Source organism: Ciconia boyciana, chromosome 11, assembly GCF_034638445.1.
Source record: "Ciconia boyciana chromosome 11, ASM3463844v1, whole genome shotgun sequence".
Classification (NCBI taxonomy): Eukaryota; Metazoa; Chordata; class Aves; order Ciconiiformes; family Ciconiidae; genus Ciconia; species Ciconia boyciana.
In genome coordinates, this window is record NC_132944.1 from 7,873,692 (window position 1) to 7,886,866 (window position 13,175).

General features: G+C 40.1%; 1 protein-coding gene across 5 annotated transcripts in view; it reads left to right on the plus strand.

Moving 5' to 3' along the window:
* USP4 (ubiquitin specific peptidase 4) overlaps nt 1–13,175 on the plus strand; it is a 43,912-nt gene that overhangs the window by 10,121 nt on the left and 20,616 nt on the right. For 4 of the 5 annotated variants that reach the window (XR_012044528.1, XM_072875572.1, XM_072875575.1 and 1 more), the window contains exons 7-11: nt 4,641–4,784; nt 5,439–5,556; nt 8,337–8,510; nt 10,380–10,538; nt 12,523–12,747. Coding sequence is in view for 4 of the 5 variants with exons in the window: in XM_072875572.1 (XP_072731673.1) it covers nt 4,641–4,784; nt 5,439–5,556; nt 8,337–8,510; nt 10,380–10,538; nt 12,523–12,747 (820 nt within the window). In the remaining variant the exon portion in view is untranslated. The remainder of the gene's footprint in view (nt 1–4,640; nt 4,785–5,438; nt 5,557–8,336; nt 8,511–10,379; nt 10,539–12,522; nt 12,748–13,175) is intronic. The other variant, XM_072875573.1, reaches the window with a different exon arrangement.

Sequence of the window (13,175 nt, forward strand, 5' to 3'; positions counted from 1 at the left end):
TTAATACTAAAAGCTTATGAGAAAGTTTTTCTGTAGTTAGAGTTTTGATGGCATAAACAAAATGGGACCTTTTCCATCAGGTATTGCATTTGAAAACAGGAATGAAGTTGTATCTAGCATGTGCCTGGTAGCTGTCTGCCTCTCTTTGCAATATGCAGCAGAAAAATACCTTCTGGTTCTTTGGTTGCTGCTAGAATATTCTTGCTGTTTCCTCTTCTCGCTCTTCTGTTTACTGATGGCAGTGTATATTTGGTGGACTTCACTCTTCTCCGCACACCGCCCCCCCCCGCCCCGTACTCTCCTCAGTAAAAATGTTGAGGAGTTGTTGCTTAGTTCACCCATCTTGTAACACGTGGCTTTTCTCAGCTACTCTGTCTTGATTTAGGCATCTGTTCAACCTGACATAACATTCAGTGATATTACATGCCAAAAATTCCTGTACAATTTTAAGACCTTGGTGGTTGATATGTATTTTGTAGGTACATAATACCATAATTAAAAGGGGCTAAATATTTAGTGGACAGATCTTTATTACAGGACTTTCAAGTGCTTGAGTTTGCAGCATATGCCATGCTTTTAGAGTAGCATTGAGTATGTAAGATAAGTTAAGGAGGCTTTTGCATGTAAGAACTTTCTAAATGAAAATCTATTATGGCCTCTGCTTTGCCAATTAGATATAAGGTCTAGCTTTTCCTGCTTTGGCAGAAACTTTTTGTCACAATATTTTAATGGTTTCTTTTTTTATATTGGTAGTTTAAAGGAGGAGGACTGATTGTACTGTATGCTCTGAAGGTAGCCTCAGCTGAATTGAAATACTTTTCCTATCTCTGTCTTCCAACCACTTGAAAGCCTTTTACAATATTTTTTTCAAGCTGTTCAGCTTAGCAGTTTTTCTACTTAACCATATGGCCTCACATTTTCTGTACTAGATTAATCTAACTTTGTCCTCTTTATGCTGCTAGCCTCCAGATTTCTCCTCACTTGCCACTTGTGTGGGTTTTTGAAATGTTATGTGGCAAGACGTGAAACAGCTGTCTTTAATTGGCAGACGGGGGGCAATGTGCATCAGTATTGTGAAGCATGAAGTTGTGTACGTGAGGATGAAGAACATAAGCCTGAAATACATGCTGGACTCTGTGGGAATGTGATTCCAGTCCTGGTTCAGTCTCCTGAATGTGAGTGCCTGTAGCAGCCTGGAGGCAAAAACAAACAAACAACCTCAGTGGTTCAGTAGGGAAATGCTGAGTGTGCATCAGAAGACTTTTTTGATAACTGGCACACTGATAAAACTGCATGTGGAATGATCGTGTCCTGTGAGGTTGTCAACAAATTTGAAAAGTAGACTAATGAGAGGTTTTGGAAGGAGCCAAGTGAATTGTTGGAGAATTAGCAAAGTATTTTTGTGCTAGAAGGCTTAGAAGTTAAAGTATCATATCAGTGAGAAATTTAAAAGTTTATTTTAACACTTAAAAGCTTCTGTGAGATACGAGCAATGGAAATTGAGGAAGGAATTCTACAGGCAGCAGATGAAGATGAGCACAAACCAATGTCCAGATGATGAAGCCAGGTACTCATGCTGCAAATGCAATGCAAGTTTCTTCTGACTGTAAGGGTTATTGATCATTAGAACAGTTTATCTGCGGTCTGCTGGATTGGCTGTTGCTGGCCACTTGAAACCATGATGGTAGATTTTTCTAGAAGAGGTATTTTTAGCTCAGACAGGAGTTATCTTGAGAGCCTCAAATTGTGCTTAAGCAGGAGGACTGATTCAGCAGTCATACCACGCAGTCTCATCCTCAAACTTGTGAAATTATTTTCTCAAATCCCTGAACTGTTGCATGGTTAGATGAAGTCTTTCTTTGCTATAGTTTACTCCTGTATAGATTTTGTTGCAGAAATGTAACTGAATGTGTTTAACATGCAGTGGTGATCAAAGGGAAGCTGCAGGAGCTTGGCACCTTCCAGTCCAGTGTCTGTTGTGCCTACAAAGAGCAAACTAAGCAAACTGAGAGTAGTTTCAGTGGTAACCCACTGAGTAGCCCAGAACATTTTGGAAGGTTCTAAGTCATGAACTTCAAAAAAGAAATAATGTTTATGTCTTACCTCAGAGCAAGGTGTTGAGGCCTCCATTTCCAAGGGAGCAGAAGTCACATACTGTGAGAGACGGCAGTGGAAGGGGCAGGTGGCTTTGACTGGTCAAAGTCTGCATGTTCCACAGAAACCCTTTTTGGGGCATTGGGGATAAATGCTTGGCATCCAGGACTTCTGTTGTCACCTTTGTGTGCAAATGAGGCAGCCTTCTCGAGAGCCTGTAGTATTGTGGGATCATTAACAGCAGCTTCCTGGGCTTAAAATAGGAAGCTTTCAGAGAAAAACATTTTTCTTAGCTGCTATCTGTGCCTTTCACCTGGAATCATAGCTACCTTTGTGACCACCTTGTGAAATGAGGGGGAGCAGCTGTGCTTAGTAAATCCTTAATCTTTCTTCAGTTATTACTGATAGCTGAGTAACTTGTAAAATGTGGGAGTGCTTAGAATTTTTATCTTCCCAAGTGCATTTGATTTCTATCCCCCCCCCCCTTGGAAAGCTTTTGGATTCTCTTGTTTACTTCTTACATGATCCTTCCCAATTTTCTAACATGAATTTACTCAAGGTCCTTGATGACTTTGTAGGTAGACCTTTCCCACTCTGACTTGTCTCTTATCTTTGCTTTCTGATCCTTTTTTTATCTTCCCTCATAGTTCTTAGCTTTTTTGTGTGCGTGAGATACTATTGAAGTACTTCTTGGAACTCTTCAGTTGCCATGTGACTCTTGATTATGCACTGCCTCTATGCTTCTATTGGAAATTTTGAAATCCATTAAGAGGTTGCCCTCCTTTTCTTTTCTCCCTGTTAGATTGTCTTCATATTATTTTCCAGGCGTCTCATTCTGTTCTCTCACTGGGGTCAAATATGTCAAGCAGAGATGCTACATTTTCAAGTCTTAGCATTTTCTAGATTGCCCTTCTTTGCTTTTAGATAATTCACTTCTACTTCAAACTTTTAAAAATGCGTTCTTAATGGATTTACGGGCTGTTGTTAGCTTAATTATTTTATTCTTGACCCTTGAAACTCCCACATGTGGAGTATGAGTCTGTTAATTGTTGTTTTAGTCTAGAACTCTTTAGCCTCTTGTTCTCTTGTTGATCTTATCTTTGTGTCCAGGTAGTCTTGAGAAGTTCCACCTCCAACATGTAATGACCAGAAGGTCGTGTGTTGTCCCAGAAATGGTTGTCTTAGTTATTTCAGTAGATCTGCTCATTCTTGCTAGTATACTTTCCAGTATACTTTTTGGTTGTGCTGGCTGGTGTGTGGGTGGGTGTTTGGGTTTTTTTGTTTATTTTTTTTAGCATGCTTCAGGTTTAGACTGCGTTTGGGGTTTGTGTTTTCATCTGGAAGCTCCTGTTGTAACTTGTTTCCTTCTGTATTTATTTTACTGCTATTGTATTTCCAAACTGGTAAGGCTGCCCAGCTGTTCTGCCTCCTCTTGGCCATTATGGCTTGTTCTTTGTCTTTCAGTTTTTGCTCCACAAAGGTTTGGCAAGACTGTTTTCTTAGTAGCATCTGAGCTATGAATATGTATTTTTAGTTTGTGTCATTTGAGAATCAGGGCCACATTAAAAGAGATACAAGAACAAGCTAAAGCTTGAGGGCATTGTCCTCTGGCGCTCTGCTGTGCTTTGGGTGTATTAGCCACTGTTGCGTGGCTGTTGGTGTCCTGCACCTTTTTGCATTCAGTTTTGCATGTTTATTTGGGCAAAGATGGAGAGAATAGACCACTTCCCAGTTAGCTCTTACTATAGAGAAATTAATTAGTATCAAAATAGTTTCTTTAAGCTTATTTATGTAGTACTGTCTTGTGGTTTTGGTTTTTTTATGGAGCCAAAGCTGTCTATGACAGAACATTGTTGAATTTTAGTGCCTTGTTGGTCTTTTGTAACATTGTGTTCTGGTTCTTTCCAGATCAGGAGAGTAGTAGTGTGGAATAACCTGGGATTCACAACCAGATAGTCTTGAGGCTTTTGGACTTTTTTAATGCATTTTGGTATCTCCAGTCTCAAAATGCTGCGGATTGCTATGCGCGCTGCATGTACATAGCAGTGTGTCTTGTCTCCAAGCAACGTAGTTGTATCAACTAGGCTCAGTAACAAACTGTTTTGTGCCCACCCTGGTTATCTTACTAATTAACGTTCTGTTTGATTGGGTGATTTGGGTTTCAAGTAGGGAAGGACTGACTTTGTCACTTTTAATGTGGGGGAAGTGTTTTGTGGTCTTAAGATCGGGATTTTTTTGCTTGCTTGTTTCAAGGTGGTTTGCTCATAAACTTAAAGCTTGCTTCCCTGTCACTCATGCCATCCGAATTGCCTACTTATTTCAGTCTGGGACCCAGATTTTGCTTTAAGCAAGAATTGTTACTCCTGCTTCTGATACTTTTGTCTGAGGTTTCTGTTCCAGACAAGTGTTTGGAGGTGTGATCACACAGTAAATTCTGTGTGTGGGAACTAACTGTAACGTGGCAAGTCCTTGGAGTTTTGCGGGAGGTGGGGCTGGGGGTGAAAAAAGTAGTAGCATTGTTTCTACTTCTTTTTCCTTTCTCCCAGATCAAGCACTGCAACTAGCAGAAACTTTACTACCTCTTCAAAATCATCAGCAAGTTCTTATTCCTCAGTGTCTGCCACTTCTGTCATTACTAACGGTGATAGCAGTAACTCCTATGGACTGAACAGCTCCCACCTGGGCAGGGGGTAAGAGCAGGAATGTTCTTTTTGTTTCTTCATCCTTCATGTGAATGAATACTCCTGTGCATCCTTGCCTGTATAGAAAAGGAGTGTGATGGTGCCTTATGAGGAGTTCTGCTACTCTTGTGTACCTGTTTATCAAACTTTGCTTTTGAAACCACTACGTTCTGCTGTTCTTTGCTCACTTGCAAAAGTAGCACGTGTTCTAGAGCTTACTAACGACTAGGGCATTGCCTGATTTTGAGGGCACTGGGGGTATAAGGGGAAGGGATTATATTCTTTTCTCCATCTGCCAGGGTGGTAGAAGCATTTCCAGGTAGGGATCATAACTTTCTTATTAGCTCTTACAATATATCATATAGACTCATGTAGATTCTTGCTGCATTAGGATAGTGTGCTGTGTACTTGTAGACAGAGGAAATTAATGTGTTATGAGCCATAAATTAATAATAGACTGTGTAGCGATTAATGTTTCCAAAGTTAGCACGTATACTTCACATTCCTGGTATTCAATATTAGCCACTATGAAGCAGCAGAAACATGTAGGCTGGTTAAACAATTTCATTAAACAGTTTTTTGACTCGTATTTGATGTGACTCTTAAAACAGTATTGAGAATCATAAACTTATTGTGGAGTTCACTGTGTTGTCTTTCTTCCAGAGGTTCTGGATTTGTCTGTAACTCTTACAACTGCAGGGACAGTGCTTCCCTGTCACAACCTGGACTCTGTGGACTCAGTAACCTTGGAAATACCTGCTTCATGAATTCTGCATTACAGGTAAGAATTGGAAAGAGCCCTCTTTAGAATTAAATAAAAGAGCAGTCTCACAGAGATTGTGGATTAAAATCTGTGGAAAGAAAAGCATGTTTTAATGTGATTCAATGAGGAGATTGCACCTGGAATGAAAAAAAAAAAAACCAACAAAACCACAAACCACCCCCCCCATCCCCCCAAACCCCAACAAAACAAACAAACCCAACCAAACAAAAAAAATCAGTTCATATTTAGTTTGGCTTATACATAGCACGTTACTACTGTAAAATGTAGTACAGTATGAAGGACGGGATCTGAAATACATGGCTTCTGAAAAGGCTATGAGGGAAGTCATACTAAACGGATGCCTAACTGTAACATAAGGTCCTAATGCTGTGCTCTGGCAAAAATGGGCAGACGTGGAGGATGTTTTAACTTGTGTGTGCAGCATAAGCGACATGAGTGGGCCACTGCACACAGTTCTGGGGGCCGTGTTTAAAGACTCTTGAAAAATTAAGAGTGTGAAAAGCCATAGGAAGGGTTCAGGGTGATTGTGTGGGGTGGTAAGGTAATGGTTATGCAAAGCTAATAATTATTAGTACACTTATTTAACTTAATATCTTAGGTTTATTTGGTGCATTTAAAAAAATGCAGAAACTTGTTAGGGATAGTTGTTTGCTAAGGAATTCAAACAAAATGTGAGCCAACTTACATCAACTCTGATTTAAGCAATGGGCAAGCTTCTAGTGTGGCACAAGCGCTACGTAATGACTTCTGTTACTCTGTGGTAGCTTTGAAAGCTAGAACAGGTCTTAAATTAACTATAATGCATTATGCGTGTGGTATTCAGGATACCACAGTAAACTTGGACTGCCTTGCTTTTTTGTTTGACAGGACTTTATTTTCAGTTGTATCATGGTAACTGCATTATGTTTTCTTGAACCTTATAGCTAAGAGACAACTTTTAAAATTATCAAAGTAACTTAAACCAAACATTTCAGTCTTAATTTTGCATGCAAACTAGTCATGTTAAGGACCAATTACTTTCTTTCTTGTATTTTTCCATTAGGCTTTAATTTTCTAGGCAACAGTCTTTCAAATGCAGATTTCTGCCTTAGTTTTTGGAAATTCTTGGAATTTTGTCAGCAACAGTCTCCCAGTGAGAGACTGGTGTCAAATGGTAGTAGTCTGTAAGCACTTTAATGTCATTTGCCTGGAGAAAGACACTAACACCTGGCCATTGGCACTGGAAAAATTTGATAGGAGATAAATTCGACAAGATACGCATCAAGGCAGTGAAAGTGGGGTTGACTAAAGGACAGGACTACACTTCCCTGACTCTCTCCAGATTGCCATGTATAACTGTGCTAGGAGATCTGTGTCCTTGCACCTAGTTGGTGAAGCACTGTACAGGCATCTGCTATGGGTCCTGACATTTCAGGCATTCAGAAAGAGCCCAGTTTAATATTTTATTGATATTACAGTGCCTTGATGTCCTAGTAGTTTTAATTATAATCTCAGACTTGGCTCTGTTTTTGTTCACATATCTAAGTCTTGCCTTACTTATGAGTGTCGCTTCTTGCTATAAGCTTTGAGTCTTTTATTGAATTAGGGAAGCTACTTCCTGTGCTAGATTTATGTGTGTCCTGAGGTTTATGGTGATTCCCCAGGATGTATTAAATCATTACCATGATACACTGATAATAAGTGTATAAATAGGAGAGTAGGTATGGAATGGTATCCTTCCTGCCTTTCAACTTTGCTAACTTTTTGATGGGGATTTTTTTAACAGCACATGGTTCTTTGTAGGACAAACTATAGCTTGTGTTTCACCTCAAGGATGAACAAGGACCTTTCTTATTCTCACTGCTGCTTATATTAGGATTTCAAAGTTAGAGAGTGGGTATGGGATGTAGGCTTGAGAACACTAAGGTGACATCTCTAAAGACCTTCCTGACCTGTTTTGCGCAGATTTCTATATAATACATCACTAAGGTAGCCTACCCTACCACCTCAGTAATGTGTGGAAAAACAGGTTAATGTACATTAATTATAGGATTTGGTGAGTATTGGCAGGAGTATGATTGTAAACTTTATTCTTCTGGCACTTGCAGACTTGGTTTTGTGTCAGACTTCAGCATTACACCAAGAGACTACTCAAATTGAAGTGGAAGTTACAGAGCAAATTAACAAAATGTGGAGGGACATAATATCAAGAGCAGATACCTTCGTTCCAAAAGTCTGTGGGTTATTTTAGAAGGTTGCCTGTTCTTTGCTTTGTTGAACTATTAAATACAGTAACTTTAAATGAATGCTTAAAATTACTCTGCACCAAAGGAATGGAAGGTGACAAATGTGACTTCAGTTTTAAAGAAATTTCTGAAGGAGAACCAAGGAGCTGCAGACCAGTGAGCCTTACGCCTTAAGCTAGATAAACCAGTGGGAACTGCTCTAGAGGAGAGGCTTACACTTGTGGGCAAATACATTGTATAGTAGAGAAGTCAGTGTGGCATCTGCAAAGAGAAACCACTTTTCAGAAATGAGCTGTTAGTCCTTTGAATGCTTATTTGGTGGTGTTTCTTGTTTATTTCAATCATGCTCTTGAGTTGTAATGGTTACAGTATCCCACCCTCCCAATATATATATATATTTTTTTTTTTTACTAAATATGTACTCAAATTCAGTCTCGACAGTTTTGTTAATAGCTTAATACATATTCTGATGTGAAAGCTGTGTTTGTTATTTCATTGTCGCACAGACTTATTGTCCTGTGCAGTAAATTCATTTTCTTAATGCTTTTTCAGTGTCTGAGCAATACCCCTCCTCTGACTGAGTATTTCCTGGAAGATAAATATGAAGCTGAAATAAATCAGAACAATCCACTGGGGATGAGAGGAGAAATTGCAGAAGCCTATGCAGAGCTCATTAAACAGATTTGGTCCGGGAGACAGTCTCATGTGGCCCCACGTATGTTTAAAGTAAGTACTCCATGTTCTTGTACCATAGCTCTTTGACAGAAGAAACAGTGAAAGCTAATATGCCTTCCACGTATTTTGGTGTTATGAAAGCAGTAATGATAGAATTGCTTCAGTGTTATTTCACGTTTTATGTAAATGCTTTTCAGGGTGCAGGGAGGAACTTGCCAGTGAGCGGTGTCATACCCCGGAATTGGTTACTGCTTTTTAATGTTAAATGCCTTACTTAGTAAATTACTTTCCAGCCTGAGAGCTGTTTACAGTTGCATCAGTGATCTCTGCTACAAAACTAGGCAAGGTCATGTGAATTGCCAGCTGTGAACTTTAATCGGTGAGAAAAGGTGTGCAAGTTACAAATTTAAAAAATGAAATTACAAAGTGGAGAGCAAAATGCATTCTCTTGTCTATAACATTATTTATTGGTTTAATGTTCCCAGTCCTTCAGTGTAAAGAGCTGCTTTCAACTGAAGTACTGCAATGTAGCAGTTGTATATGAACCCCTAGAAAAACTGTGACTATGTCTTTTGTTTTAAATATCATGCAAAGATGCTCCAGTGCAGAACAACATAATTAAAGCATCCAAGGAACACTAAGAGTTTGCTTCTGTAGTGCAATCTTGGTATGCTGAGGAAGAATAACATCCCAAATGCATGAAATAAGCAATGACCTGATATTAATGTAAATGTGCATCCTCTTGCTGTTCAGGTTTTGCATGGTACAGTCTTGAAGTTGAGGGTATATGCTTTGAGACCTGGAGCAAAACTCTTATGGACTACGGAAATCTGTCCTCTGTAGGGTCATGGGTAGTTCTGAAACAACAAGATGTAGTTTAATTTCTGTGACTTGGGGTTGCTGGCGCATCATCCATGACTAGTAAAGTTGTGCTGTAAACTTCTGTTCAGAGGAAATATGTGAATCTGTAGTGGACATCAATAAAAGTGTCTTAATGTGGGCTGTTCTTGTTTAAGACTGGAATAGGAATTACTCTTTATTTCCTAGTACAGTATTACTTGTGATTTTTCTAAGAATTTTTGCTGATTTAGTGGCAGTGTTAACTATCTCTATAATATAAACAGCCCTTCAGTTTAGGTTCCCCTGCAGTTGTCATCTCGAGTGGTTAAAATGTACTAAGCATAATTCTGCAAGTCTGTTGGACTCTTTGTGTTTATCAGAAAACTAGTGATGGTCACTAGGACTGACCACTCCTTCAGCTAATTGTTGGTTTTCTTGTGGACCCTTTTTTTTTTTTTTTTTTAGAAGCAGGAACACTAAATGGCAGTGTGGCGAGATAGCACTTACAAAATAAAATTTGGGTGTGCTGTTTCTGGCTTTTGCTAACTCAGGCTGTTATGTTTCTTAGCTTCATACCACAATTGTTAGAATAGCTAGAGATTACTGTGGCGAGGATTTCAATCTTAGTTTTAAGCCAGTTTTCTTAGTTCATAAGTATCTTCTGCAAGCACTTTCAGTCTTGCAGTCCACCGGCTTCAAGATGCCACCTTATAGCAAGTCTGCCTTGTGGGAACTGTAGGTGCCTGCAAGAGAAATAGTAGGAGTACAAAATGCATTGGGCAGATAGGTTTTGTGTACTGGTTGTTTGCAGGTTCCTAAACTAATATTAGATAACTTAGATTTCTAGCATCACAGCACCAAATGCATTCTTCCCTCTCAACACTAGGGGTGAAAAATAAAAATAGTTGGGAAAATTATTCTAACACCCTTGCTGCATTAGCATCCAGTTCACCGTGGTCTGCTGCTAACATAAGGTAGCATGGAGTTGATCTCTGCAAAAGCCAGAGTGGGTGTTTTTATTCCTGTCTTTTACACATAGGTAATGCTCACCCCCCTCTGACTCTTGCCTTCATGTTTCAGACGCAGGTTGGCCGATTTGCTCCTCAGTTTTCAGGATACCAGCAGCAAGATTCCCAGGAGCTCTTGGCTTTTCTTCTAGATGGCTTGCATGAGGATTTGAACAGAGTGAAGAAGAAGCCCTACTTGGAGCTGAAGGATGCCAATGGCAGACCTGATTCGGTATGGTGCCCTTTACTTGAGGGTAGGGCAGGTAGTGCTTCTGAGGGTGTTTAATTGGAGTTTGTGACACTTCCTGGCCTTCCTGCTCACAGGCCACACAAACATCCTCCCTACAAAGCAGCGTACCTGGGAGGGGAGAACTCTGTTGTGCTTTATGGCCCAGCTGACACCTCGTGGCACATAGCTGTTGCTCTGCCTTACAGCAGAATGTCTGTTCTTGTACTGGCCTGCAGGAAGATGTGCTTATGGCACAATACTGATGTGGTTCTGCAGTGGAAAGGAAGGAAGTTGATCTTGTGACATAGCAGCTACCTAAAAGTAGGCTGTAGTTACTACCATGACCTTTTTTTCTGACTACTTAGGCCCACCTTCTTCCTCCAGGTAGATTGAGCAGAAGCTTTTAGCATCAGTTTGAGGAGAGTGCTTACTGTGCAGGCTGTCGTACTTGCATGTGGACTTGGGTGGAACTGGGAGCATTCTCACGTGGAGGTGCCAGGAGTGGCCCTCAAATAAGGGTCTGAACATGTGCCCTGGGCTCGGGGTTGTAAGCAGCCATTCTGGTGTCCCTCTGGTAGACAGCAGAGTGTCAAATGGAATGAGCTTTTAGGGCAGACTCCTCATGTGTGTTCCCTCATGGCCTCTAGACAAATGTAATCCATGAGCTAGATTTAAAACCAGGCTGGATAGGGTGCATGAAAGCACCGGCCAGGACAAGGAGAGAACCAAGGTTTAAGTGACTTGGTACAACCATTGGTCTTGATGAATTCCCAGTGTTTGGTGAATTACCTGCCTCTCCTTAAGAGGCTTGACTTGATTTTCCTCCTTTCTGGTGCTGTGGAAATTGGTACACTGATACTAAAGTAACTTTACATTTTAATTAATTTAAATTTTAATTTAAACACCCTTGGGCTTTAGTTACCCACTCTACCTAAATAGAGAAAACTAATTCTCTTATGCTGTTTTCCTGACAGAGGTCAGAAAAGTCTCTTCTGTTCATTTTTCTTCCTGCCTTTTCTCTATCCTCTGTTTCTCAGTCAACACTGATATGTAAGCACCTTGCAAACATGTTGTTCCTCTGAAGCTGGCAAACACCATGCTCACATTAAAATGAGACAAGTAATAGTGAAATGTCTTTCCCTAAGTGAACATGTTCTCCTGATCAGGCTTTTCCCTCTTGTCACAGTACAAACAGCTGCCGCATACTGGCAAATGCAGAGTCCAGAATAAATATATTGGGTGGAAAAATGTTTTAGGAGCCTCTAAAAGACAGATACAGTAATTATTTTTTGTTTTCCTCTTAACTGGCAATGACTTCATGTCTTTTGCCTTTTCTTGCATAATACAGTGTATGTGACAACACCACAAGAAGTAGTATATTTCATCTTTTTTTCTCTCCAAGAAGTACTGATCATTGTAGGATGGAAAGGATGCCCAGCATGCCTTCATTTTATTTAGATACTTCCCTTCCCCCGATGTAGATGCACACATTCTGTCTTGCATCCATATCGCTGCAGTTGTTGGAGCTAATTACTCTGTTCCCATCTCAGCATCCTGGTTAGTGACAGTAGCATTGCAGTGTGTGTATATATATGTTGTCTTTCAAAAGCAAGGGGCAGCAGTCCATTCCTCATGGAGGAGAGTGGAGCGTATCTTGTTAGCAGCTTTCTGTCCTGAAGAGCAGCAGGTAACCCTGTCACTGTCCCCTTGGCTCCATTCGTGCTTCTGGCATTGTGTACACTAAGGAATACCTGACCAAGTGACTCAACTAAAATAGATGTATTACATTTGACTTGACACAAGGCCTTAGTGTCACTGAGAAGAGATCCCATTGTGTTATGCTGGACACATGGGTAGGGACCCTCCCTTTCTGTGAAATTTACCTGTCAGTATCAGTTTTCTGAGTTTTCTGTGATCCCTATGCTTGCCATGCTATGGAAGTGTTTTTGAGAAATAACTTTTAATATATTTTTTTTTCTTTTTATAGGAGGTGGCAAAAGAGGCCTGGGAGAATCATAGGCTGAGGAATGATTCTATCATTGTAGATATTTTTCATGGTCTTTTCAAATCTACCCTTGTTTGTCCCAAATGCTCCAAAGTTTCCGTGACCTTTGATCCCTTCTGTTACTTAACCCTTCCACTGCCCTTGAGGAGAGATCGTCTCATGGAAGTTACCCTGGTATATGCAGACCCACAGCGTAGACCTGTCCAGGTGAGGCATGTTGAATCTTTAAGTAATCTGAGTCTTTCTCTTAGGTTTTAAAGTTGAGATTTTTCAAGTAATCTAAAGGACGTTGATGTCCACCTTTGAGTGAGGTAGGATGGGTTTTTTTAATGTAAAAATTGGGAACTGAACATGTGAAATCCAGTGGCTTTGTAAAATCTCGGTTCGTGAGACTAGGTTCATGGGTCAGCTGGAAGTGTGTCTGTTCCTGTGATGAGATTACCTGTGTTATGTACTGCTCCCTGAAAGCAGTAATGTGTTTGCATTGTCATGTTTACCTTGTGTTACCTTGGAAAACATTAAGGTGAAACTTTTATCTAAATGGGTAAGGTCTCTGAATTTCAAAGAGAAATGAAAAACAATCCCTCTTGAAAAAAAACTGAAAAATTACTTGATTGGTTTCAAAGCCATCTCGA